Source organism: Marmota monax, unplaced genomic scaffold (assembly GCF_021218885.2).
Source record: "Marmota monax isolate L192 unplaced genomic scaffold, Marmota_monax_Labrador192_F-V1.1 WCK01_AAM20220418_F8-fsc00019, whole genome shotgun sequence".
NCBI classification, from domain to species: domain Eukaryota; kingdom Metazoa; phylum Chordata; class Mammalia; order Rodentia; family Sciuridae; genus Marmota; species Marmota monax.
In genome coordinates, this window is record NW_026695242.1 from 8,149,224 (window position 1) to 8,174,440 (window position 25,217).

The 25,217-nt window shown below is 53.3% G+C and overlaps 2 protein-coding genes across 10 annotated transcripts in view; one reads left to right on the forward strand and one right to left on the reverse strand.

Annotated features, from left to right (window-relative positions):
• Positions 1-1,281: 1,281 nt before the first annotated feature.
• On the forward strand, positions 1,282-6,791 carry Prf1 (perforin 1). 3 transcript variants are annotated; one of them, XM_046419774.2, is made up of 4 exons: positions 1,282-1,404; positions 2,544-2,774; positions 2,992-3,537; positions 4,686-6,791. In XM_046419774.2, the coding sequence occupies exons 3-4, from the start codon at positions 2,996-2,998 to the stop codon at positions 5,812-5,814; spliced, it is 1,671 nt and encodes a 556-aa protein (XP_046275730.1). In that variant the 5' UTR covers positions 1,282-1,404; positions 2,544-2,774; positions 2,992-2,995; the 3' UTR covers positions 5,815-6,791. The 3 variants fall into 3 exon arrangements, with proteins under 3 accessions (XP_046275730.1, XP_046275731.1, XP_046275732.1); XM_046419775.2 differs by having other exon boundaries at positions 2,544-2,658; XM_046419776.2 differs by lacking the exon at positions 2,544-2,774 and having other exon boundaries at positions 1,291-1,404.
• A 16,656-nt stretch (positions 6,792-23,447) lies between these two features.
• Pald1 (phosphatase domain containing paladin 1) overlaps positions 23,448-25,217 on the reverse strand; it is an 81,660-nt gene continuing 79,890 nt past the window's right edge. For all 7 annotated transcript variants that reach the window (XM_046419793.2, XM_046419798.2, XM_046419799.2 and 4 more), the window contains one exon: positions 23,448-25,146. In XM_046419793.2, coding sequence (XP_046275749.1) covers positions 24,994-25,146 — 153 coding nt within the window. In that variant the 3' untranslated portion in view covers positions 23,448-24,993. The remainder of the gene's footprint in view (positions 25,147-25,217) is intronic.

The window sequence follows — 25,217 nt, forward strand, 5'->3', positions numbered from 1 at the left end:
TGGGCCCTTGTTGAAACTTGTGTCTCTGAGGGTGACTGTGCTTAATGCACATTTCAAGCACAAGGTTGACCTGGCAGGACAGCCGTCACCAGAAGCCAAGTCCACTTGTAATCCTGGATGTCAATGGGGCTCTTCAATGGGCAGCATCCACACCATCATAGACACCAGCCACTGGACACCTGCTAAATGCACGTCTCGTCATGAGTTGGAAGGATTCCTGGGGATCCCAACGTTCTCCCTTTGATTTGATAGTGAGGAGACCCAGGCTCAGCAAGGGCTTAAAGTGTCTTGCCAAGAGTCCCACAGCAAGTTGCCCGTGAAGCTGGACTAGAGCCTGTTTAGAGCCTCGCTTTCGTTTCCTATAGATTTTTTCAGGGTTTTCATGTCCGTTCCCGCGGCCCTCCTCAGATGTCGGAAATGAAACTCCTCCCAGCCCTGGTGTCTGAGCCAGGCCACAGGCCGGAGCTGGAGGGGCTCAGGAAGCCGCAATCTCTGGGAGAATAAGGGGAGAGGATGGGGCCAGTTCCGAGAAGGCAGTGTGAGCCCCTGTTCCCGTCAGAGCGGGGATGCAGGGGGGACAGAGACTCAAGGGATGAACCCTAAGACGTGACCCATGACACACGGTGTCACACGTGGTCTGAGGCTTGTGGCTATTTTTTCCTGTCACATACACAATTGGAAGTACTGAGAACTGACCCCCCCCACACTCACCCCTTTGTCCCACCTCAGAATCAGTGTGCTTTGGCCCCCCAGAAGGTGACCTGTGAGTCATTTGCCCCATGGAAACCTCCCCCTCCCTGACCTCAGGCAGGGCACAGAGTGGAGGAGAACAGGCCCCAGCCTTCCCCCTCGGATCTCTCAGCAGTGCCTGCTGGGCCCAGGACAGGGCTGGCATGAAGGGGTGGGCAGGAAGTGGACACCAGCTCTGGACGTCTTTTCTCCTCACTGCTCCAGGAAGAGGGGACAGTCACATATACGGACACCTTCTGAGGGCCAGGCACAGTTCTAAGCACTTGACACGGATTGACTCGCCTCTTCTTCGCGAAGGCCCGAGGCCAGCCGGCCCTAGGCACATCTGTCACGTGCAGGTCAGAAGGGGCAGGGCTCTCTTAGAGTTGAGCACAAAGCCCTGTGGTACCTCCCTGGGTCCCGCAGCCCAGGCTTTTGTGGCAGATGAGCCTCTGGCCTCTCAGCCTGCTTCCTGCGGGCTGTCAGCAGGGCCGGATGAGGAGGTGATGACAGGGTGGGTGCTGGGGGACCTGTGGCCACAGCTGGAGGTGGGACAGGAAGCTGAAGTGATGTGACGTGGCTGGGGCAAGCCTGCCTGGGGGGCTGACGCCACTATTTCAGGAGACTCCGGCGGGGAGCACGGCGGCCCCGCGGCAGTTTCTCGCAGGACTCCAGGTAGGGCGGAGGCGGGGGTAAGGGCCAGGGTCCTGGGTGGGAGGGTTGGCTGCTGCTCTCAGGGAAGCCTGGGGAGCAGGAAGTGCCCTGACCCATGAGATACGAGCTCTGGGCCTCAGAGGGCCCGGCCTCCCCTCACTGCCTCCCTGGGCAGCCTTGGACCCACTCTGGCCTCAGTTTCCTCATTATGGAGTCGCACTCATGGTCTCCAAGAGCCCCTCAAGCAACAACTAGAGCTTCTGAAAAAAAATGGCCAAGAGGACAAGTGCCCGGGTGGAGACCGAGATCCGGGTTAGGGTCACGGCAGAAGCCTGCTGGTCCCCTGAGTGGGGTGCCTGGGGGGACTTGGGAAGCTTCCCTCCCCTCTGCACCCTCTGGGCCCTGCATGGTCCTGGAATTCCACCTTCAAGTCACCTCTTTGGGTTGGGCATGGAAGGCTCCATGTCAGGGACATTCCTGTCCTCCATGACCCCCTTTTCTCAGAAACTGATGTCCCTGCAGGCACCAGAGGGAAAAGGCCCCGAGGAGCTCAGGTCACAGGGGGATAGAGAGGAGATTCCAGCCAGGTGCGGTGACACACGCCTGTCATCCCAGCAGCTCAGGAGGCTGAGGCAGGAGGATCGTGTGTTCAAAGCCAGCCTCCCCAACTTAGCGAGGCCCTAAGCAACTCAGAGAGGCCCTGTCACTATATAAAATATAAAAAAGGGCTGGGGATGTGGCTCAGTGGTTAAGTGCCCTGGGTTCAATCCCCAGTACAGGGGGAGAGAGAGAGAGAGAGAGAGAGAGAGAGAGAGAGAAAGGAGATTCCCAATCATAGGTAGGCACCAAGCCATCTCCGAAGGAGGGAGAAACTTCCAGCCAATGTAGGCAACAGGTAGGTCTCTGCCAGACGCCCAGGAGCTTGGTGGGGAACGCCGGAGGGGAGACTCGGGCACCAGGAAGGGTGTGCATAGCAAACCCAAGGCCCCTCCCCCATCAGAGCCAAGGGCATGGGCACACGCAGCTCCCATCCGTTCCCCCGTCTACCCGCCCCCCCCCCCGCCCACAGCATGGCACATCTCCCTCGGAGGGAGACCCCGAAGGGAAAATGGGGAGCGCAAGGGCATGCATGGCCTCATTTCTTTCCCGGTTCTGTTAAGGACTCGGTGGGAGAGACAGGAATGAGAGTTGGAGAAACAGAGTGAGAATCGGGTGGAAGAGGGCCAGCGGTTCCAGAGCCCAAAAGGAATCTCCTCCGGAATCCAGACTTGGCAGGTCCTCAGGCTTCCAGCTACTGTTCCCTCTTCTGAGACCAGAGCCCCGCCCTCACCAGCAGCAGTTGTGTCCTGGGGACAAAGACATCCATCCAGATTCCCGTTAGGGAGGCCTTAGTAAGTTCCTAGCAAAGGAGCCCTGCTGGATGCCGGGCTAAGCAGACACACTCCCTGGGCCTGTCTGCACCGAGCCGTAGAACTGACACAGCTCCGGCATTCAGTCATTTAGGAGAATCCCTGCCCTTCCAGTAATCCCCAGTGGTGGGCAGAGAACACAGCCACCCTCCCTCCCTCTGCCCGGGGTCCCAGAGCTCAAAGCTCCCTGTTCCCACAGCTCCATGGGCACCCAACTTCTCTTCCGAGGCATTCTCCTCCTGTTGCTGCCCCGACCTGCCCCAGCCTCCTGCTACACAGCTGCGCGATCAGAGTGCAAGCAAAACCATGACCCCGTGCCTGGCGCGTTGCTGGCTGGGGAAGGTGTGGACGTGACCAGCCTCCGCCGCTCCGGCTCCTTCCCCGTGGACACACACAGGTTCCTGCGGCCCGACGGCACCTGCACCCTCTGTAAAAACCCCCTGCAGAAGGGCGCCCTGCAGCGTCTGCCCCTGGCGCTCACCCACTGGCGTGGGCAGGGCTCCAGCTGCAGGCGCCAAGTAGCCAAGGCCAAAATCAGCTCCACCGAGGAGGTGGCCCGGGAGGCGGCCTCCAGCATCAACAATGACTGGCGGGTGGGGCTGGACGTGACTCCCCCCGAGCCCAGCAGCAAGGTGCACATGTCTGTGGCTGGCTCGCACTCCAAGGCAGCGGACTTCGCAGCCCAAAAGACCCACCAGGACCAGTACAGCTTCAGCACGGACACGGTGGAGTGTCGCCTCTACAGGTGAGGGCCGGAGGTGGTGCAGGTGATGTGGACGAGGACGGGGAAACCCTGAGTTCCATCTAGGAGCTCTGAAATTGCAGGATGGGGACTCGGAGGCTGCTCCCACCAGGAGGAAACCAGAGACCTGGTTCTCAGGCTTCAGGTGACAGCCCCTGGGACTCTTCCCATCCAGGAGGGCCCAAATCTAGGAGGGCCACTGAGAGCCCAGGCAGAGGGAAAGTGAGCAAGACTGTGCCTGATGCCCTAACGTGGTACCAGGGAGGTGTGCTGAGAGCCCACCCACCTCCTTCCTGGGCACTGTCAGCCTCCCATGGGGTCCTACCTGGATAGGGACAGAGACCAGAGACCTGGCTGGGTCCTCCCTCCTTATTGCTGTGTGATCTTGGGCATCTGATCTGGGCCTCATTTATCCATTTAACCAATATTCACACCTGGCTCATGTGTCAGGGTGAGCCTACTAAGCAACAGCTGTCAATACTCCAGCCCCCATAGAACAGGGAGCCTGGGACACAAGTCCCACACCAAGCAATGGCCACCCGAGTCACTCCTCTGATTTCCCGGGCCATGAGTCCTCCACAGTGAGGCAGGGCACCTCCTGCCTGCATGGCCAGAGCAGTTGGGAGCCCAGGCACATGAGCCTGAGCCAGAGGAACGGATGAGTGAAGGTTCAAAAGCAAGATGGGAGCCGGGCGCGGTGGTGCACACCTGTGATCCCAGCAGCTTGGGAGGCTGAGGCAGGAGGATTGTGAGTTCAAAGCCAGCCTCAGCAACAGCGCAGTGCTAAGCAACTTAGTGAGACCCTGTCTCTAAATAAAATACATATTAGGGCTGGGGAGGTGACCCAGTGGTCGAGTGGCCCTGAGTTTAATCCCCGGTACCAAAAACAACAATAAAAAAGCGAGGTGGATACCATCCATGCTTTTATAACCAGAAAATACAATGCTTCATTTAATGAGGCAAGACCTATGTCACGTAGCTCATTACCAAGGAGCGATAGTGCCCAAGCTTTGGCATTGGAGCCAAGGGCACTGGGTTCAAGTCTTGGTTGTTCCCACTCACACTTGAACTTGGGAAGTCTTGAAGGAGTTATTGAGTGGGGAAAACACTACCCACCCTCGGGCTCACCTGATGTTTCTCTCTCCCCACAGTTTCCATGTGGTGCACAAACCCCCACTGCACCCTGATTTCAAGAGGGCACTTGGGGACCTGCCCCCCCACCTCAACACCTCCACCGAGCCTGACTACCTCAGGCTCATCCACAACTACGGCACCCACTTCATCCGGTCCGTGGAGCTGGGTGGCCGCGTCTCAGCCCTCACGGCCCTACGCACCTGTGCACTGGCCTTGGATGGGCTCACGGCCGACGAGGTGGGGGACTGCCTGGCTGTGGAGGCCCAGGTGAGCATCGGTGGCCATGCCGAGTCCTCATCCGAGTTCAAGGCCTGCGAGGAGAAGAAGCAGCGGCACAAGATGATAACCTCCTTCCACCAGACCTACCACGAGCGCCACTCCGAGGTCGTCGGCGGCCGCCACGCCTCCTTGCGAGACCTGCTATTCGGGAACCAGGCTGGGCCTGAGCAGTACTCAGCCTGGGTGGCTTCGCTGATCAGCAGCCCCGGCCTGGTGGACTACAGCCTGGAGCCCCTGCACTTCCTGGTGGACGGCCAGGACCCGCGGCGGGAGGCGCTGAGGCAGGCCGTGAGCAAGTACCTGATGGGCAAGGCACGCTGGAGGGACTGCAGCCGGCCCTGCTCGCCTGGGCAACAGAAAAGTCCCCATGACCCGTGCCAGTGCGTGTGCCACGGCTCAGCAGTCACCAACCAAGACTGCTGTCCACGCCAGAGGGGCCTGGCACGGCTGGAGGTGACCATTGTCCAAGCGTGGAATCTGTGGGGAGACTATGGTAGTGCTACAGACGCCTATGTGAAGGTCTTCTTTGGTGGCCAGGAGCTGAGGACCGGTACTGTATGGAACAATAACAACCCCAGATGGATGACTCGGCTGGACTTTGGGGATGTGCTTCTGACCACAGGGGGTCCCCTGAGGGTGCAGGTTTGGGATGCAGACAACGGCTGGGATGATGACCTCCTTGGCTCCTGTGACCGGTCTCTAAAGTCTGGCTCCCACGAGGGGCAGTGCCACATGAATCATGGTCACCTGCAATTCCTTTACCAAGCCAGATGCTTGCCCCACCTGGCTGGGGGAACCTGCCTGGATTATGCCCCCCAGGGGCTTCTGGGAGAGCCTCCAGGGAACCGCAGCGGGGCCGTGTGGTGAGGGCTCAGGCTTTATCATTGAGGTGGCTGAGTTTACAGGTCAACCCTGAGGCCCCTGGCCCAAATGTCCCAGCCCTCCGACATTCCAAGCCTGGCAGTCACTGCTGTACAGACTATAGCTCCGGCAGGGGTCAGCAGACTGTCCCACGGGCTGCTTAGAGCTCACCTTTCAAAACCCTCCTTGCAGCCATTTATTTTTTACTTTTTGGTACTGGTGATTGAACTCAGGGGCACTTTGCTGCTGAGCTGCATCCCGAGTCCTTTTTTATTTTGAGACAGGGTCTTGCAAACTTGCTCAGGGTCTTGCTAAGTTGCCAAGGCTAGCCTCAAACTTGTGATCCTCCTGCCTCAGCCTCCCAAGTCACTGGGATTACAAGCGTGCACCACCACACCTTTGCTCTTTGTCTCCCTGCTTTATCTCTAAGACAAAGCAAGGACAGCCACGACCTAGCTCACTGCACACGTGAGGCCAATAGATAGGATATATATGACGGTGACCGTGGTGGTGGTATTGTGGCAGAGGAGACAATGGGGACAAAACCACCTCTAGAGCCAAAATTCTACATCAGCAACCCATACGGAATGGGGGCAGGCAGGTCATGTAAACTGCTTTTCTGCTTTTGCTGGAAATGTGGAGACTCGAAATATTTTACTTTCCTTGTAACCCTCTGGCTTGAGAAAAAGCAGCATGAACTTAGTGATAAGTGGCCACAGACATTCAGTTCCCAACTGGAAGAAAACAGGGACGGGTGAGGACAGTGGTGAATTAGCAAGTGTGGGTCTTATTTATTAGTGGGGTGGGGGCGGGGCCGTGCTGCAGCTCTCCTCCAGCCAAACCTTCCAGGTGGAAATGTGAGCCCAAAACTTCCAGGTCTTCTCATTTTTTAAAGCAATCATAAACTCCAATTTGATTGCTAACTGTGGCAATTCATCTCACTTTGTACGCTTTGTAAAAATAAACCTCTGTGGGCAAATGTGGTACAGGTCAAAGAGACCATATTTTCAGGCCATCACTGAGCCGGGGATGTTCATTCAGAAAACTCTGCTTCCCACAGAGCCCGTTCGCGCAGGCTGAAAAATCTCACAACGCAGGCGGGCAGTGCAGTCACTCCAACAGGGTGGTCTCTGAGGGCTTCCAGGCCTTGGTGTGCAGTAAACCTGATTTCAGGGTCTGATGTTAAACGAAGTAGTCCTTTTTGGGGTATAGGCCTCGGTACACAGGCCCATGGAGTTGGGGGGCAAGATTCAGGGCAGCTCTGTAACTATGGTAGGACGTGGCAGAACAGGGTCAGGGGGACTCAGGAACGGCCACAGCTCCCCACGCTATTTGATACTCCTGACAAATCACCCCCTGAGGTTTGTGGAGCACCCATAAGCTCAAAAGCCAAGTAGTGACCCCAAACCCCCAGGTTGGGCAGAAGGAAGGAGCAAGGCTTAGAAGCCTGGTAGAAACCACTGTCCTTCCACGTTTCCATTCACAGCCACACACACAAACAAGAACACAGGAGGGACCGCGAAGTGTCACTCAGGCTGTGACTGAAACAGAAGTGTCGACCCCACCCCTTGGGGAAGGTAGAGCCGCAAATCGGGGTGGGGCCTGCTGGGCCAGCCCGGCTCCCTGGGCCTCAGGGTCTCCACGAGGACCCTCTTCCCTTCCCTCCTCTCAGGCCTGCTCTGCAGGGGCTGGGCCTCCCCAGGGCTGGGGAAGGGGTCCTGAGCGGTGGACTGGCTGGCCCTTCAGTCTCCCAGGTCAGGAAACCACAGCCCAGAAGCAAGAAGGGGTTGCCTGGTGGTCAAGGCGGAAGTTAGTAGCAGAAAGAACCAGGTGCCTTTGAGTCCTGGGCACGTCCCTCTAAGCACAGCTTCAGAAAGAACAATGGGGCCGGGAAGGAGGGTGGTTAGGGAAAGGGGCCAAGGAGGCCAAGGAGCTGCTGTCGTGGGGGCACAGCTACAATGGAGCCCTCAGCCTCAACTCAAGACCAGCGGGACATTTCCAGCTCCGTCCCACAAGGGTGTGGGGCTGCTTGGTCACACCTGGAGCCCAGGTTCGTTTGAAAACTCAGATTTATCTTCCATTCGGCCCCCGTGAATTCACTTGGTGAAAATAAACCTATGCAGAAAACACGGGACAAGCCAAAGAGAACTGGGCTGCGGGTCCCCACCCTGCAGCGACCCAAGGGGCAGGCCTGTCTGAGCCCCCTCCCTGGGCAGGAGACATGGGGGAGGGGAGAGATCAGGGTCTCTGTTTCCCTGTGTCCTCTGCAGGTGGACTTGGGCCTCCTACTGGAGTCTGGGAGGCCGCTGTGTCTTTCCTGATTCTAGGAACTTGCCCTCAGCATGCCCTGTCACACCAGGGGTGACCGAAGCCCTGTAGCTGCAAAGCCCAAGTGGCTGCACCACTACCTCTCTGCTCCCACTGTCCCCGACTCCTGTCACTGCTATCTCTGTAACTAAACCCTGTGCAAATTACTGTAGTGGAGTCTGCCACTGGTCGCCCACAGGCACCCTGAGTGACAGTCCACTCCTTGAGCCCTGGTGGAAAGCAGAGCCCACCTCCCACAGAGGCTGACAAGGCCCAAGTCTTGCCCCCCTGCGCCCGAGCTCCACTGTAAGTGGGAAGTGACCCAGGGCTGGGCCACCAGTCTGAGGCTCTGCTGCAGGTGTGGGATGTGCTCAGAAGCAGGTGCTGAAACCAAGGATTCTGTGCAGAGACACAGTGAGGGACAGCGGAAGTGTACCAGGAGGGTGGCGGGTCAAAGGCACGTTATCCCGCCACTCAGCAAGGGGGGCCACTGGAGCGGGCCTGGGGAATTCCAGGCGCTGATGGAGTGCCCCACGAGGGCGGGGAGCTGGGGTACTGACACACCCCTTGCCCTCAGTCCTTGGTGAGGGGGTTCTGGGGGAGGCATTCATTCCCACAGACTCCCAGTCCACCAAAGGAGCAGTAGAGCAGGGTCCAGCAGCCAGAGAAAGCCCTCAGCCCCGCTGAGGGTGTGAGTCAGGGAGATGTGCTGGTCTTGCTAACGGCCATGAAGGCAGGCTGACGCGGAGCCCCTGGAAGCCAGAGCTGGAGCGTGGCAGGAGTTCCTGGGCCAGGGGCTTCGGGGCTGCTGGTGACAACGCTCAGAGCTCCTCAGCAGTGTCCCCACCAGAGCAGCCCTGAGGCAGGATTTGGTGACACTGTTCCTGGAGGCTCGGGCTGTGCAGGCACCCTGGTGACGGAGTGCTCAGTCCGTATTCTTGGTGACTGACTATTTATCATTTAAACTTGACTTTTCTATTATTTATTGACTTATTTCATTTAAACTTGACTTCTATTGCCAGCAACTAAATTCCTTGCTGCTTCAACAACCCCATCCCTTTACACTGGTCCTCCTGCCACCATGGTGGGCCCATGTCCTTAGAACTAGCACTTACCTGTCCCCAAGCACCTTCCTCCCCAGGGCATGAGCACAGAAGGGAGGGAACCATTGCCAGGTCCCATCATTCAACAGATGGCCACCGAGACCCTCCGATGAGCCAGTTCCTAGGTCCCCAGTGACCAGCACACCATGCAGAGCCCCACGTCTGATGGGGGAATGGATGAGGACATGCAGGAAGATACTAGAGTCAAGGTGACATCCTGGGAGGGAGCTCGGGCTGAGTCCATTTCCTCTTTTCAATCTCACACACGCACTCGCACACAGGTCAGCGACGTCTCCTAGACTTGGGGCTGGCATTGATGACCGCTCAGTGCTTGTTTTTTATGTTTTTACACATATAGAGCACGATTTTTCATATCTCTGGTTGTGTACAAAGTATATTCTCACCAATTAGTGTCTTCATAGATGTACTTTGAATAATAATAATCATCACATTCCACCATCATTTCTAATCCCATGCCCCCTCCCTTCCCCTCCAAACCCTCTGCCCTATCTAGAGTTCATCTATTCCTCCCATGCTCCCTCTCCCTACTCTAGTATGAATCAGCCTTCTCATATCAGAGAAAACATTCGGCATTTGGTTGTTTGGGATTGGTTAACTTCACTTAGCATTATCTTCTCCAACTCCATCTATGCCACACTTTTTTTATCCATTCATCTTTTGAAGGGCATCTAGGTTGGCTCCACAGTTTAGCTATTGTGAATTGTGCTGCTATAAACATTGATGTGGCTGTGTCCCTGTAGTATGCTGTTTTTAAGTCTTTTGGGTATAGACCTAGGAGAGGGATAGCTGAGTCAAATGGTGGTTCCATTCCCAATTTTCCAAGAAATCTCCATACTGCTTTCTGTATTGGCTGCACCAATTTGCAGTCCCACCAGTAATGTATGAGTGTGCCTTTTCCCCACATCCTCGCCAACACTTATTGTTGTTTGTCTTCATAATAGCTGCTATTCTGACTGGAGTGAGATGAAATCTTAGAGTAGTTTTGATTTGCATTTCTCTAATTGCTAGAGATGATGAGCATTTTTTCATATATTTGTTGATTGATTGTATGTCCTCATCTGAGAAGTGTCTGTTCAGGTCCTTGACCATTTATTGATTGGTTATTTGGGTTTGTTTTTTGAGTTCTTTATATATCCTAGAGATTAGTGCTCTATCTGATGTGTGAGGGGTAAAGATTTGCTCCCAAGATGTAGGCTCTCTATTTGCCTCACAGATTATTTCTTTTGCTGAGAAGAAAAATTTTTTTCTTTTTAATTTGAATTAAAAAAAATTCTTTTTAATTTGAATCCATCCCATTTATTGATTCTTGATTTTAATTCTTGTGCCACAGGAGTATTATTAAGGAAATTGAGGCCTAATCCCACATGATGGGGATTACGGCCTACTTTTTCTTCTATTAGGCACAGTGTCTCTGGTTTAATTCCTAGGTCCTTCATGCACTTTGAGTTGAGTTTTGTGCATGGTGAGAGATAGGGGTTTAATTTCATTTTGTTGCATATGAATTTCCAGTTTTTCCAGCACCATTTGTTGAAGAGGCTATCTTCTCCAGTGCATGTTCTCGGCACCTTTGTCTAATATAAGATAATTGTGGTTCAGCATTTGCTTTTTAAATGGTTGCAGGGTACTTTTTTCTCCCTCACACACCTTCATGGTCTCTGGGGGCTGTGTCAGTGTCTGACGAGCAGTTGACAAGCTGGGACAGTGAGCCCCTGACAGGTGGACAGAGCCAGTCTAGGTTGGGGGAACCTGGGGATGGAGGGGCTCCTGCAGCTCTGAGAGGCAGGGGCTTCTCTTGCCTTCCTATTACTCTGTCTGTAGTGTTCTTCATTCCCCCACATCTGTCACTTCTATATTCTAGTTTGTCCCCTTGTCCTCATAACCATGGCTTTTCCAGCCCACGTCACTAACATCTCTTGCTTGGACTCATCTGCCTGGGGCCTGCTCCCTGATCTCCAGGCTCCTGTCTGCCCCCCCCCTCCACCCCACCCAGGGATGCCTGCACTTGCTCATCTCCCCTCGGGGCCCATCCAACTCCATTGCTGCCTGGAGACTGCCCCCTGGGGCTTGGTCTGCCTGCCCCCGGCTGGATGTGCTGGGATAGCCTGCTTGCCCCATTAGGCCCCCCAAACCTCCAACTGACCACTGATGAGAGTTGGCATAGCATCATGCAGCTCCCACCCCGTCCAGGAGCTAACTCCAGGGCAGATCCCACCCTGGCTCCCAGAGCCCTCCACTCCAGTTGCCCCAGCGGTGATCTGCTGGACCACAGGTACGTTGCTGGCACCTGCCCATCCCTGTCCAGCTTCCGCACTCCTCTACTGGCATTTTCTGGAATAGCCTCCTGCAGAAACTACTTGCCCTGGAATCCCTGACCCGGGCCTGGCCCTGGGGAAACCAGCAGTGGCCCACATTGACCACGGCATTGCTTTGCTGAAAACTCCTGATTCCTTGTGGCTCTTGGGATAAACCCCTCATGTGAGCCGCAGGTCCCACCGTTGCCCCGGCTCTCAACCCCACCTCCACCTCACTGAGCCCAGCCTCACTGGACTTGTTGTATCCTCCTTTGGTCACACCCTTCACACTCTGACCCTTTGATGATGTCTTCCTCCAGGAAGCCTTCCCCGACTGCCAGGTCTAGATCATGGCCCCCTTCCCCTGCTTCCGAAGGCCCTAGCATTTTCCCTGTCAGCACCATTTCTGTCTTATGTGTGGTTGAATCACTTAGTCCAGCATAATTGATTGGCATAATTTTTTTTTTGGTACCAGGGATTGAACTTAGGTACACTTGGCCACAGAGCCACATCCCCAGCCCCATTCTGTATTTTAATTAGAGACAGGGTCTCATTGAGTTGCTTAGAGCCTTGTCATCGCAGAGGCTGGCTTTGAACTCGTCATCCTCCTGCCTCAGCCTCCCAAGCTGCTGGGATTACAGGCGTACACCACCTCACCCATCTGATTGGCATAAATTTGACGAATGAAAAATATTGGGTGGATAACAAATGAGTGGATGAACAATCCCACCACGGAATCTTCCAGCCTCTGCTTGGACCCTCCTAGAGAGAGCTCATTGCCTCCTAAGGTAGAGGTTTGCATTTGGAAGGTTCTGGCCCCAAGACATCTCCAGCCCTGGAGGTGCTCCAGGGTTCTGCTGCCCCTGTCTCCAGGAGGGTGGGGCGGAAGGAGCAGCAGGCTGAGTTCAGTCCACGCAGTGGTCTCTGCTGGCTTTCCTCCTGTGAAGGAGCCCCAGAGGGGTGCACACCACATGGCTGGTGGGGCCCCCACCCCCTTCCCCATCACAGTAGAAATGAGAACTTCTCGTGGAAGGAGATGGCTTCCCTTAGTGGCTCCTGACTTTTTCTCAATAGAATCTGTCATGGACGGGAGTCAGATCCAGCTGGGCTACCTCTTTCTCTGGGCAGAGCTGATGTCCACTTGGCCTCGCAGGTTCTGACCCCAGGGGGGCAAGATCCACCCCTAGCTGTTGGTGGGCTCTCCCCTCTCTCCTGCACTGCCTGATGAGGTCCTTCCATGGCCCAGCTGGCCACGGCACTGCCCAGGACGGTAGGCAAGGAGAGGGAGGGTCTGGTGAGGTTGAGACCAAGGTCGCAGGCAGGATTCTCCTGGCTGTTTGGGGTTAGGGTTAGCAGTATAGAGACCTCTAGCGACTCTCTTGAACACCTGGCAACCCATCAAGCCGCTCCTCCAGACCCCAGGCCCCGGCTCTAAGTTGAGGGGGTTGGAAGAATGGTTTCCATTCGGCTTTCTAGGTGGAGGGCCTCAGCCCCTGTTCTCTAGCTGTCACATCCCGATACTCAGGAGCAGGGCCAGTGACAGCAGCTGCACCATTTTCACCCTGGCATGGTGGGAACCAGGCCACCCTCCTGTGCTGCGAAGGCCCCAGGACCTTTGGCCTTTCTCTTCCCAAAGGCCACACACTGGACCCCAGCCAGCCAGGACCAGGACCACCACGGTGGTTTTGCAAGCTAGAATCAGACTTGTTGTTTGCCGTGGAGCCTCCACAGCACATCTGGACTCACAGTTCATCTCCACCACAGCCGGTTCCTTGTTTCGTCTTAAAAGGACAGTGACGTCATCTCGCTGGCAGGACACTGGATTTTCCCCTGGGAAACCCAACCTACTTGTGAGACTCAACAGTCATGGAACAAGGTCGACCCGGGGAGGCACCTTGTCTCCTTCTCCTTGCTCCTCGAAGGAATCGGCACCACGGGGCACTGGGATCTCTGCCCGAGGTCCTGCCACCAGCAGGAGACAGAAATTCAGTGAGGACATCCTGGCAGCCTGTGTCCACGCTCCACCAGGAGATGGGAGTTCGGGGCTCCATGTGTTTTCATTTTGTGAAACACTTTTCCAATTTGCAGGAATTGTGGGCGCCCTGGCTCCTCCCCAGCCCCTCCACTTCCTGTTGTTTCTCACAAACGGCAGAAGAGACAAACCAGCAGCGTCTCTTGAGCGTCGTCAGAGGGTTTTAAGCACCATTTAGGTCTTACCTCCTCTGGTCTTCCCAGCAGGGCTCTGCGGCAGGTACACATCCCTCCTTCCTAGAAAGGAAGTCGCCCAGGATTCTGAAGCTTCCCCTCACATCTTGGTGGTGAACCTTCCCACCAGTCCCGGGGGGAATCCAGAAGTTTCCCTACCACATTTTGCACTGCCTCCCCTAGGGCTCTCCTTTGTAGGTTCCATGACCTTTTTCAAACGATGCTGCATGGTGACTGCAGAGGAGCCACCTCTCAGGGGGAGCAAGGTCCCCATGCCACCTGCCAGTTGCTTCTCTCAAAATGTAAAATATAGGGCTGGGGTTGTGGCTCAGCGGTAAAGCGCTTGCCTAGCACATGAGAGGCCCTGGGTTAGATCCCCAGCACCACATAAAAATAAATAAACAAAATAAATGTATCATGCCCAACTACAACTAAAATAAATAAATAAATATTTTTTAAAAGAAGCTTAAAAAAATGAGGATATAGCTCAGTTGGTAGAGTGTTTGTCTTGCATGTGTAAGGACCTGGGTTCAATCCCCAGCACCAAAGGAAAAAAAAATATCAAGTACACATAACATTTACCCCAAGTGTGCAATTCAGAGCCTTAAATGGAATCACAATGCTGTAGCCCTCACCTCTATCTAGACCCCAAATTTTTCATCATCCTCAAAACAAAAAATGTGTACCCTTAAACTTCCCTCCAGCCCCTGGTGATCTATTCTATTTTCCATCTCTGTGAATTGCCAACCCTGCATACACCATATAATGCAGTATTTATCTTCCATGCCTGGCTTATTTCACTTAGCATAATGTTTCCAAGATCCCTCTGAATGCATCAAAATTTCATGTGTTTTGGCTGAGTAATATTCCACTGTGTGTCTACCCCACATTTTGTCCGTCCATTCACCCATGGTGGACACTGGGCTCGTTTCCCCCTGAGCTATGGTGGATAATGCTGTCATGAACATTGTTGGGCCAGTATCTGTTTCAATCCCTGCATTCAATTCTTTTACACATGTCTCTAGGGGTGAAATTGCTAGGCCATATGGCAGTTCTGTATTTAGAATTTTGAGAGGCCACCAAATTGTTCCCTGCCACTACCTTTTGAGCTAAGCTCTCCATGTCTGTCTGTGCCCGCCATCACCCTGTCAGATCGGGACTTGAACACAGGTGCAGTCCTCTGGCACTCCTGCCAGGGCTACCGCGACTCCAGCCTTCCCAGCCACACCCCACCCCTCCCTTACACCCCGCCCTGCAGGAGGGAGGATGGAAAGCCGAGGCCTCAGGATTCACATAGTAGGTTCTCAATAAATGTTGCTAAATGAATGAGTGAATGTTGACAGGTATTTCCACCCCAACTCTGCACAGGACCGTGAGCTCACGGAGGGCAGGGACCATGGCCTGTTCATCTCAGTGTTCCCACAAAGCTGGTGTGAAAGGGAAATCCAAAGTGAATTAAGGTGACTGACAGCGGAGGAGAGAGTGACCAGGGTCGGGGGAGGTGCAGGTGCTGAGGAAAGTGTGAGGGGAAAGGACAGCAGAGGGAGGGGAGGAGGACAGGGGTGGGGACCGAGGGACGCCGGAGCCCTGCTCCTGGTACAGGAAGCCAAGAAGAGCTGCCCTGGGCTGAGGGAACGCTCTGGGCTCCAGCCTCCTCACCTTAGGGGGCTTCCCTTTGCAGATGAGCAGCTGCCCTCCGCCACCCAGAAAGGCCAACTCTTCCCCCTGTACCTGGAAACTGTCCCACAGCTTAGGGAGCTGGTGTTTTGGGAAGCAGGACTTGCTCTGAGGTCCCTGCCCCCAAGACTCATCCTCCAAGTCATCAAGGTGGGGAAGGGGCTTCCGGTGCTGTTCTGTTTGTTTTTACCTTTATCTCCCATTGCTTAAGTGCCGGCCGTGGGACTGGACCTGAGTCAATATGCATTATCTCATCTGAGTTTCCCAAGAGCCCCATTTTACAGATGAGGAAACCGAGGCTCAGGTCTGATCACTTGCCCAAAGTCCCTCAGCTATTTAGTTGCTGAGAGAAGTGCTATGTGAAGCAGTGGTGTCTTGTGGCCAGTGGCACTGAGTAGGTCTGCAGCCTGCCCCAGTCCATAGTGCCCTTCGGTCTTCCCTTAGCAGGGAAGGGACTGAGGGATCCTAAATGACTCTCCTCCCCATAGCCAGGGCAGGGGGCTGTTCCTCCCTTCCCTCCGCCCTTCCCTCCGCCTGGGTCTGTCTTGCACTGGGAGGTTCCTGGCCCCCCTGCTTCAGGCGTTGGGAAGTGACCCTCCCCACCCTGGGCAGCACACAGCTCTCCCGGGGCCAGAGCTGGGGCACCCTGTGAGCAGCCCCAGTTCCCGTGCTCTCTTCTGGGCCACAGGAGGTGGCCAGGTGGACCTGGGAATTCCAGAGAGCCTAAAGGAAGGCAGGGAGCACTTACCGAGCCCCACGTCACCACCATTCTTAGCAGGCTGGCCCTCCTTCTCTGTCACTCTGACTGCTCGGTGACAGGAGAGTGTTGTTGTGGTTCTTTTTAGATGCCCAGGGCAGTAGAGTTGCCTGGACATATTACACAGGCTCGGAGTAGAGCTCACTCCAACTAGGATCCCATTCAGGAGGGCATCTCGCTCTGGCCATGCAGACTGGACCAGAGGCCCCTCCCTTCCTTTCCCTCAGCCTCCCCTGCCCCAACCTGGCTGCTAAGAGCAGCCAGCGGTTAGAGGCCCCTGCGGAAGGTGTCCAGCGGGCTGGGTGCCCCTTCCCATTGCTGACAGAACAAGCTGCACAGAGGAGAGACGGGCCTGTGTGTAAGCCAGGCCGGCCGCCGGCACGCACATCTGCTTATGATTTGGAAAACCAAACCAAACCAAACCAAGGTTTGCAGAACCAACCACCAGTGCAGACGAGACGGCCAGGAACCACTCAGCTCTCTTAAGAACCCAAGAGGCTTCCAAGCCCTTTGCAGACCATTTTGACCATGCAAATTTGTTTATTAAACAAACCATGCAAATGGGTTGGTTCGTAGGCCAGGAGTCATCACGGGGCTCCTTATCTGAGCTCTAGGTAGGTGCTGCAAGGAGCCAACTGCGAGACAGTAGCCGATTCCCATCATCCTGTGCCAAGTATCTGAACATAACGTCAGGACTTGACTTGGACAGATTTAATTTTTTCCCCTTGGCACTGGGGACTGAAACCAGGGGCGCTTAACCACTGAGCCACATCCCCGGCCTTTTTTTGTATTTTAGTTAAAGACAGGGTCTCACTGAGTTGCTTAGGGCCTTGCTGAGTTGCCGAGGCTGGCTTTGAACTCGTGAACCTCCCGCCTCAGCCTCCCGAGCACTGGGATTACAGGCATGCCCCACCCCGCCCAGCTGCTTGCACAAACTTAGTGCCTTAGATTTTTCCTGCATTTCTTCCCTAGTCATGTCTCCTAACTAACCCTAAAAGCATTTGCCTGCTCTTTGTCTTTGTTGTACCAACATTGGGCAAAAAGATCCATTGGGAAGACCGGCCTTCGCAGGCCAGGTTTGTGCTGGGCGGTACTTGCTGGGCGCCCTGAGGCAAGGGGCTTCCTCTTTGAGTCTCTGGTTCCTCATGCACAGCTTGGCCACAGGAACAGCAAAACAGGTGAGGGGCACAGAAGCACTCGTGGGGAGGAGGCCTGATTGGAGGCAATACCCAGGAAATGGCCTGTCACTGAGAGCTGAGAAATCCTGCCCTGCTCAGAGGAAGCAGCGGGAGGAGGCAGTATCCACTCCATGTTAGAGCTGAAGGAGCAGACGGGGAGGGGTGGAGAAGGTATCCAGTAAGACTCTGTTCACCCAGGAAACACTGGGGACCCTACCGTGTGGGGTGTGTGGGGACACAAAGACGTACACCATTAGTACTCTGCTGCACCTGCCACCCCGCCAAAGACCCACTCCCCCTGGGACCGGCTCCCCTTCTCAGCAAACCTTCCTGGAAAGCTCTTCAGGGTGAGCAACCCTATGTGTCTCAGGCAAGGAGACGTGGGCCTAACTGGGCCGGCACTGATGGGCACCCAAGGACCAGGGACAAGGACCTGTTCTCCGTGCAGCAGGCAGAGTCATCTCCCGTGACTACAGTCCCCTGTCCAGGCTTCACAGCTGTCCTCACCCAGGCCTCCCGGGACCCCCCACACCCCAGGCTTCCCTTCCGAGGGGCTGGAGGTGGCCCACATTCTTCAGAGTCTCTCCAAAATTCTTGCAAAGAACTTGAGCCCAAAGAACAACAACGCAACCTCCCTGTGTGCAACACGAACCCCCTCGAGTCCACTCCCATCTCACCAACCCAGGGAACAGCCACAGGCGGCGGGGACGCGATGACAGGTGTGAGGAGGATTCTAAGTATGGAAGAGGCTACAAACCAGGAATTAGAGGAGATTTCTTTATCATAAGGGCATCTAAACTAAGTCTAGATCAAGAATTAGACTTAGTGATGGAGCATTAAAAATATTCTTATCATTAGACTTAGGAGTAAGAACGATCATTATTTCATATTGTGCAGGAAGAACTAGCCTACATAATAAGAAAAATACTGAATATAAATAGCAGAAAAAAATTAAACAGCGGAGCATGGTGGCACATGCCTGGAATCCCAGCCTGTAGAGAGACTGAGGCAGGAGGATAAGTTGGAGGCCAGCCTCAGCAATTTAGTGAGACCCTGTTTCAAAATAAAAAACAGGGGCTGGGATGTAGCTCTGCTGGTAGAGCGCTGTGCTTGCCTCGCATGCATGAGGCTCTGGGTTCAATTCCCAGCACTACAAAGAAATTAAAAATAAAAAATAAAAGGGCCTGAGGCTGTTGTTCAGTAGTAGAGTGCTTCTGCACCCAATCCCTAGTACCACTAAAACAAAAAGAAAAAGAAATAAAATAATTATCATTTCCAAATAGTACAAATATCTAGTTCCAAATTTCAAGAAAGATTTTTTTTAAAAAACCTGTTAAAGTTATTAAGCTTAGGAATATGGCCAAATTTAAAATGAATTTTTAAATTATCTATCTCAACAATAATGAGTTAGAAACTGTAATAGAAGAATTATAATCACAAAAATTCAATTTTAAAACCATAAAAAACTCCATGAGAAATAGGCATGACTTCTATAAGAAGGGTGTTAACTTTCACTAAAAGACACAAAAGAAACTTTAATAAGCACAGGTGGGAATGGACACCTTCCTGGGAGACACGATATTGTGTCCATTTCCCTCGCTGAGCCAATAAATATTGAACTATTTAATGATACTAATTAACATACCAAGGGGATTTTAAAACAGAAGTCAGTTGTTTATTCTAAAATCGATTTGGAAATGACAGTACCTGAGAACAGCCGAGAAACACAGAAGGAAGGGAGGAGTGACAGGAAGGTGGGTGGGGAGGAGGCCATGAACCTGAGGACGCTGATGACCAGCGCAGGGTGGGCACGGCTCCTGGCCTCACAGACCCCGGGCAGCTCCCTTGCACACTAAGAGGGCGGCCTGCTAAAGGTTCCTGGGGCTCAGGGGCGCCCGCTCAGCTGTGGTGGACACAGGCGTACAACGTCATTGTCCCTCAGCTGGTTGTTCCCTTCTCGGGTTTGTTCTCACCCCACGGCTGTGTGACGGCTGCAGCCGTTTCTAGCCTCTCCCTTAAGTTCCCTAATAATTAGGACTCTCCTGGTCACTCACTGAAACACCCAGCATGAGCTCTGCCGGGGCCTCACAGTCGGCTGAGTCTCGTGCCCAGCCCTGGGGGGCAGCCCGCAGAAGGATGGGGTGCGCAGGCTGGCTCAGCCTGGGTCCTGCCCCTCCAGAGCACAGAGGGTCACAAGGTTACTGCAAGAATGATGAATGCCAGGGGCAGTGACAACCAGGCATCCATCCACACCACGAACCCATGGACCTGGGGGACCCCAACACAGGACAAAGGCTGTAGTTCAAGTAGCACAAGGTGGTGGTTACTCAATTAATAACGTGGGCTAATTGCAGATCCACTTGGAAAAAAAATTATATTTTCTATTTCATGTCATTCACAGGAATCTATAACACATACTATGAAAACATTCAAAGAAAACACAGAATATGGATAAGACACCTTGGGCAGGAAGACCTGCTTACATTGACATGAAATACAAAATGTATGAATTTGACTTTGTCATAACCTACAACCCACAACAACAGATTTTAAAAGTTGCAAGACAAGAGGTGAACTGGAGGGGAAAGCTTGCTACCTACCTACTACGCTATCTACGTAATGATCTATGAAACAGACCACATTAAAAATTAATGCCTAGGTGGACACAGTGGGGCACACCTATACTCCCAGGGATTCAGGAGGCTCGAGGCAGGAGAATTGCAAGTTCAAGGCCAGCCTCGGCAATTAGGGTCTTGCAACTTGGTGAAACTCTGTCTCACTGGGGATGTGGCTCAGTGGTAAATCACCCTGGGTTCAATCTCTAGTACCAAAAAAAAAAAAAAAGGAAGAAGCCTTATCAAAGGGAGAATTGGGGAATAAAGTTGAACAAATTATGTCTGAACATATCACAATTCACTCTAGTTTTATAAATTACTGTAATGCACTAATAAAAAATAGATAGAAGGCAAATAAATAGGGTACAGGGACTGCTGGAGGGAGGAGGTGAGAGAAGGGACAGTACTGGGGACGGGAATGCAAAAACTGCCTTCTGTGCATTCATGAATATGCCAGAATGAACCCCACCCACCACTATATATAACACAGTGTCCTAAAAATACTTAAAAAATGTATAGCCATTATATTGTAAAAACTCAGTGGGAATGGGAAAATCCATAAGAATCACATTCAAATGGCTGATAAATACATAAGAAAATAGTCCAAGCTCTTAGTAATCTGGGAAAGTCATACTTAGATAAAAATAAAATTTTTTTTTCCTTATCAGACTGGCAAAAATTTAGAAGACTAGTGTTTTAGTCAGGATTTTTTGCTGCTGTGACTAAAAGGACCTGAGCAGAACAATTTTAAAGGAGGAAAAGTTTATTTAGGGGTTCACAATTTCAGAGGTCTCAGTCCCTAGACAGCCGGGTCCTTTCCTCGGGGCTGGAAGTGAGGCTGATCATCATGGTGGAAGAGTGTGGCAGAGGGAAGCAGCTCACATGGCGATCAGAGGGCAGAGAGAGAGGGAGGGAGAAAGGGAGGAGGGAGAGGAAAGAGGGAGGGAGAAAGGGAAGAAGGGAAGGAGAGGGAGGGAGATACAAGTGGATATTTGTATCCACTCTCCAAATACAAATATATCCCCCAAAGCCACGCCCCATGCCCACCTCCCCCAGCCACACCCCCTGCCTTCAATGACCCCTCAGTCAATCCCCATCAGGGATTAATTCACTGACTGGGTCAAGACTCTCACCACCCAGACATTCCTCCTCTGAACCTTCTTGCATTGTCTCACCTGTGAGCTTTTGGGGGACACCTCACCTCCAAACAATAACAAGTGACCTCAGAGGAGCTGGGAATAGGGAAGGGGGATTTCATGAGCTGCTGGTCTCTAACTCGGCCGACACCACGCTGAGTTAAAGGAAGCGAGCCGGTGGCTTCGAAAGCACACCCGGCCCTGGACCCCTCCTTGGAAACGTGGGCATGTGGGACAAAGAACCAATGAGAGGAGGTGCCAAGGCACGTCACAGACACTCTATCAGTGTGACTCATGGGAAACAGGCATGTGGGGTGGGAGGGAACCTCTTGAAGGCACACAGGGGTTTGAACAGCACTGTGTCTGAGAACCGCCAGAACTTGCCAGACTATCCCCAAAATGTTTCCTCTTGGGCCTCTCCCCCAATTACCCCAGCTCCCGCATTTCCTAGAGGGTTTGACAGTCTCTCCCCCATCACTGGAAATGGCAGAGAGGCTCCCCACACCCACAGTTGGCTCCAGCAGCCGCCCCTGACTTGAGCAAGGGCTGGGAACCAGAACTCTAGCTGCACAACGGGATGAGTTACTCGGGTCTCGTCGCAGATTGAACAAGAGGAGGACTGGGAAAGAAGTCCAATATAGAGCTGGACACACACGTGCTTAATAAAGAACTTCACGAAATAAGCCAATTGTTGATCCAGAAATGGGTCAGCTCCAGGGTGGACTGAGGCCATGGGAATGGAGAGGGTGGGCTGGAAGGGAGCACGTGTGTCTGATGGTGTTTGTCTGTTTAATTGCAAATGAACACAATCAATACCTTTATTTATTTTTTATGTGGTGCTGAGGATCAAACCCAGGGCCTCACACATGTGAGGCGAGTGCTCTAACACTGAGCCACAGCCCCAAGACCCTGGTGATGTTTTAAAGCTAAAAATAAATACAACAAACAGAATAAAGTGTCGCCATCCTAACAAATCAATAAGATAAAGGGAAAAAAATAGCAAAGGATGCAGATGACTCAAGAAAGAGAAAATATAAATGACTAATAAACATAAAACAACTGTGGACCTCACCACAGCATCCGTTACAAAAATACCAATTCAGCCCAGCGCAGTGGCGCACGCCTGCCATCCCAGCAGCTGGGGAGGCTGAGGCAGGAGAATCGCAAGTTCAAAGCCAGCCTGGGCAACTTAGTGAGGCCCTAAGCAATTCATTGAGACCCTGTCTCTAAATAAAATACAAAATAGGGCTGGAGATGGGGCTCAGCAGTTGCCTGCCCCCCAAGTTCAATCCCTGGTACCAAAAAAAAAAAAAAAAAGATTTTTGCATTGTTGGTAGCTACATTTTATCTCAGAAGTAAAAAGTCTAAATGACCACAAAGTAAATGAAATGCCCTAGAATAAAGGGATTAATTTATCAAAGTTATTAATTATCCACACAATCAAATGTTATGTAACCACGAAAATGTTTCAAAGGCAATTGGGCACATGCCTCTAATCCCAGTGGCTCAGGGGGCTGAGGACGGAGAATCTCAAGTTGGAGGTCAGCATCAGAAATTCAGTGAGATCCTGTCTCAAAATGAAAAATAAAAGGGCTGGGGCTGGGGCTCAGTGGTACAGCATTTGCCTTGCACGTGTGAGGCACTGGGTTCGATCCTCAGCACCACATAAAAACAAATAAATAAAGATACTGTACCAACTACAACTAAAAAAATGAATAAAAAATAAAATAAAAGGGCTGGGTATGTATCTCAGTGGTAAAATGCCCGTTTTCAATCCCTAGTACCAAAAAATAAATAAATAAAACCAGAGAGTAGGGCATAGGAATGGCAACAGAGAATGAAGAGGAAGTGGAGGCTAAAGTCCATCTTCCTTTTTTTTATATTTATCTATTTTTTAGTTGTTGATAGACTTTGATTTTATTTTTTATTTATTCATATGTGGTGCTGAGGATCGAACCCAGTGCCTCACACATACTAGGCAAGCACTCTACCAGTGAGCCCCAGCCCCAGCCCCCACCTTCCTTTAAAGGCCTTAAAGTAAACTTTGTTGCATACGTATTCCCTAGATATGGTAGTTCTTCACACTTTAGTGAGAATTAGCTTGTCATGTCACTTTATGGAAGCGTGACAGCCTGAGGTGTCCAGTGTGAGATGGGAAGGAATGATGAGGGATGGGAAGGAGGGAGAAGGATACCTTAAAAGCCACCTTCTCTAAGATCAGGAGTGCTAATGGCAGTCTCTGCACTCAACTCTGTGCAGCCAGCCTCCCTCTGAAGAGGCAGGTCCCCAACTTGTGTCTCCTCTACAATATCTGTTTCACACTAAAGATAAACCAGCAGCTGGGCCCACTTCACATTTAAGCTGTTTTTAATGCCAAAAAGCTCTGTACAAAAAAAAATAAAATAAAATCACAAATGATTCCTCACAACACCCCTGTGAGGTAGGTAGGCAAGTATTATTCTCCCATTTTACAGATGGGGAAACTGAGGCAGAGAGGTGAAGTGATCGGCCAGTGGTCCCAGCACAGCTGAAAGTCAGGGTCAACCATGAGAACACAGAGATCCCTCCCAGTGTAGCCCCAGTCTCTGACTCCTCAGCTAGACCTTGTCTGCAAACAAATTAAAATTTTTGAGTACATGCAAAATTATAAAACAAATCTGAAAAGGTAGTGAGCAGACATACAGTAGTTTTGCAAAAATAATTCAGCTAAGAGGGTCCCTACTTCCCAACACTGGGCACAAGTAGACAGCTTTGGCCTCCTCTCTCCCTTTCAGATATGGCAGCCAACGAGAAGGGCACCTCCTAATTTTCTGCAGATGGGCATGAGCTCCCCAGAGAGGCCTCCCTGGCCCCATGGCCAGGCGGGAGGACAGGCTCCTCACCGCCCAGGGCCTGGGTTTCAGCAAACACCAGCCTCCAAACAGAGGAGAGGCAATCTCAACCCACGCGGCCCTTTCTGTCACTTCTCCGTGCCGCCTTCAACTAGGCGAGGTAACTCCAGTGACCTGCCTCAGCGGTGTCTGGCCCTTCCTGTGGCTGGGGAGACAGCTCAAGGATCCTCTGTGAGGACGGGCTGGAATCAGGTGACCCTCCTGCATCCTTGGCCCAGTCCCACATTCCACGGTTCACAAGGGCCACCCCGGAGCCTGTTGTGGATCCGAAGTCCTTGGGGCTCCCAGCAGCAGGTGGGGCCATCTTGCACGGGTGGGACAGGAAGGAGGAGCAGAGGGGCCGCAGCCCCAGGCTCTGGCTCTTCCGCACCTGCAGCCCAGGCTGCTGGGCAAACGGAGCAGAACTTCCGGCTGTGCTGGAGACTTCTTCCTCTCCTAAGAGGGATTTTAAGCTGGTTGGGGACCTCTGCCATCCTGCCAGCCCCAGGGGAGTGGGAAGGAGGGAGAGGAAAGGCTCCGGCAGCCCAGCGCCATGCCGTTGTCCTCCCAGTGCCCAGGCTGGGGACAGGCAGGAGACGCAAGAAAACTGATCAATCACCCGGAGCACTGTCCCCTCACCTCGGGCAGCCAGGGACCCACAGCCAGGGCTCAGGCGGCAAAGGGGAGGGTGAAGGGAGCAAGAAAGGAAGGAACCAGCCCCGCAGGGCTCAGAGCCACTGAGAGGGACTGGAGAGGACGGAAGGTGGCGGTTAGCTGTGGGCACCAGAGGGGGGCGCTCCTCGGAAGCCGAGTGCCAGCCAGCCTACAAGGTGTCCACCCTGTAGTTCCCTGGAGGCTCCTCCACGTGCGTCTCGGTTACCAGGAGCGGCTGTGCCGTCTGCATGTCCCACACGAAGCTCTCTCCCAAAAGGCTCCCACCCAGGCTCTCCAGGCAGCCCCCAGGGCCAGTCCCAGCCAGAGATACTCAGAGTCCCCCCAGCCTTGCAGGAGAGGCAGGGAAGCCCCTACAGGAAGTCCCCAGCAGCAGAGGGCTCAGGACCGAGGTTCTGCTCCTGCCACCGGTGTCGCAGCCTCGAGAAGGGCTGGTCCTCCAGGCTCTCCAGCTCAGGGAAGCCCAGCCGGTCCAGGATCTCATAGACGCCGGCCTTCGATGCCACCTGGGGAGGGGCGAGTAGGGCAGTGTGTCACGCCCTCCTCCCCTCACTGGGCCCCGCAGGTCTGTGCACCC

Bases quoted from the DNA above. Each gene is read 5' to 3' on its own strand.
- Prf1 (XM_046419774.2), top strand. From the start codon at position 2,996: ATGGGCACCCAACTTCTCTTCCGAGGCATTCTCCTCCTGTTGCTGCCC. The intron at 3,538-4,685 runs GTGAGGGCCGGA...CTCTCCCCACAG, and splicing joins GTGGAGTGTCGCCTCTACAG to TTTCCATGTGGTGCACAAAC.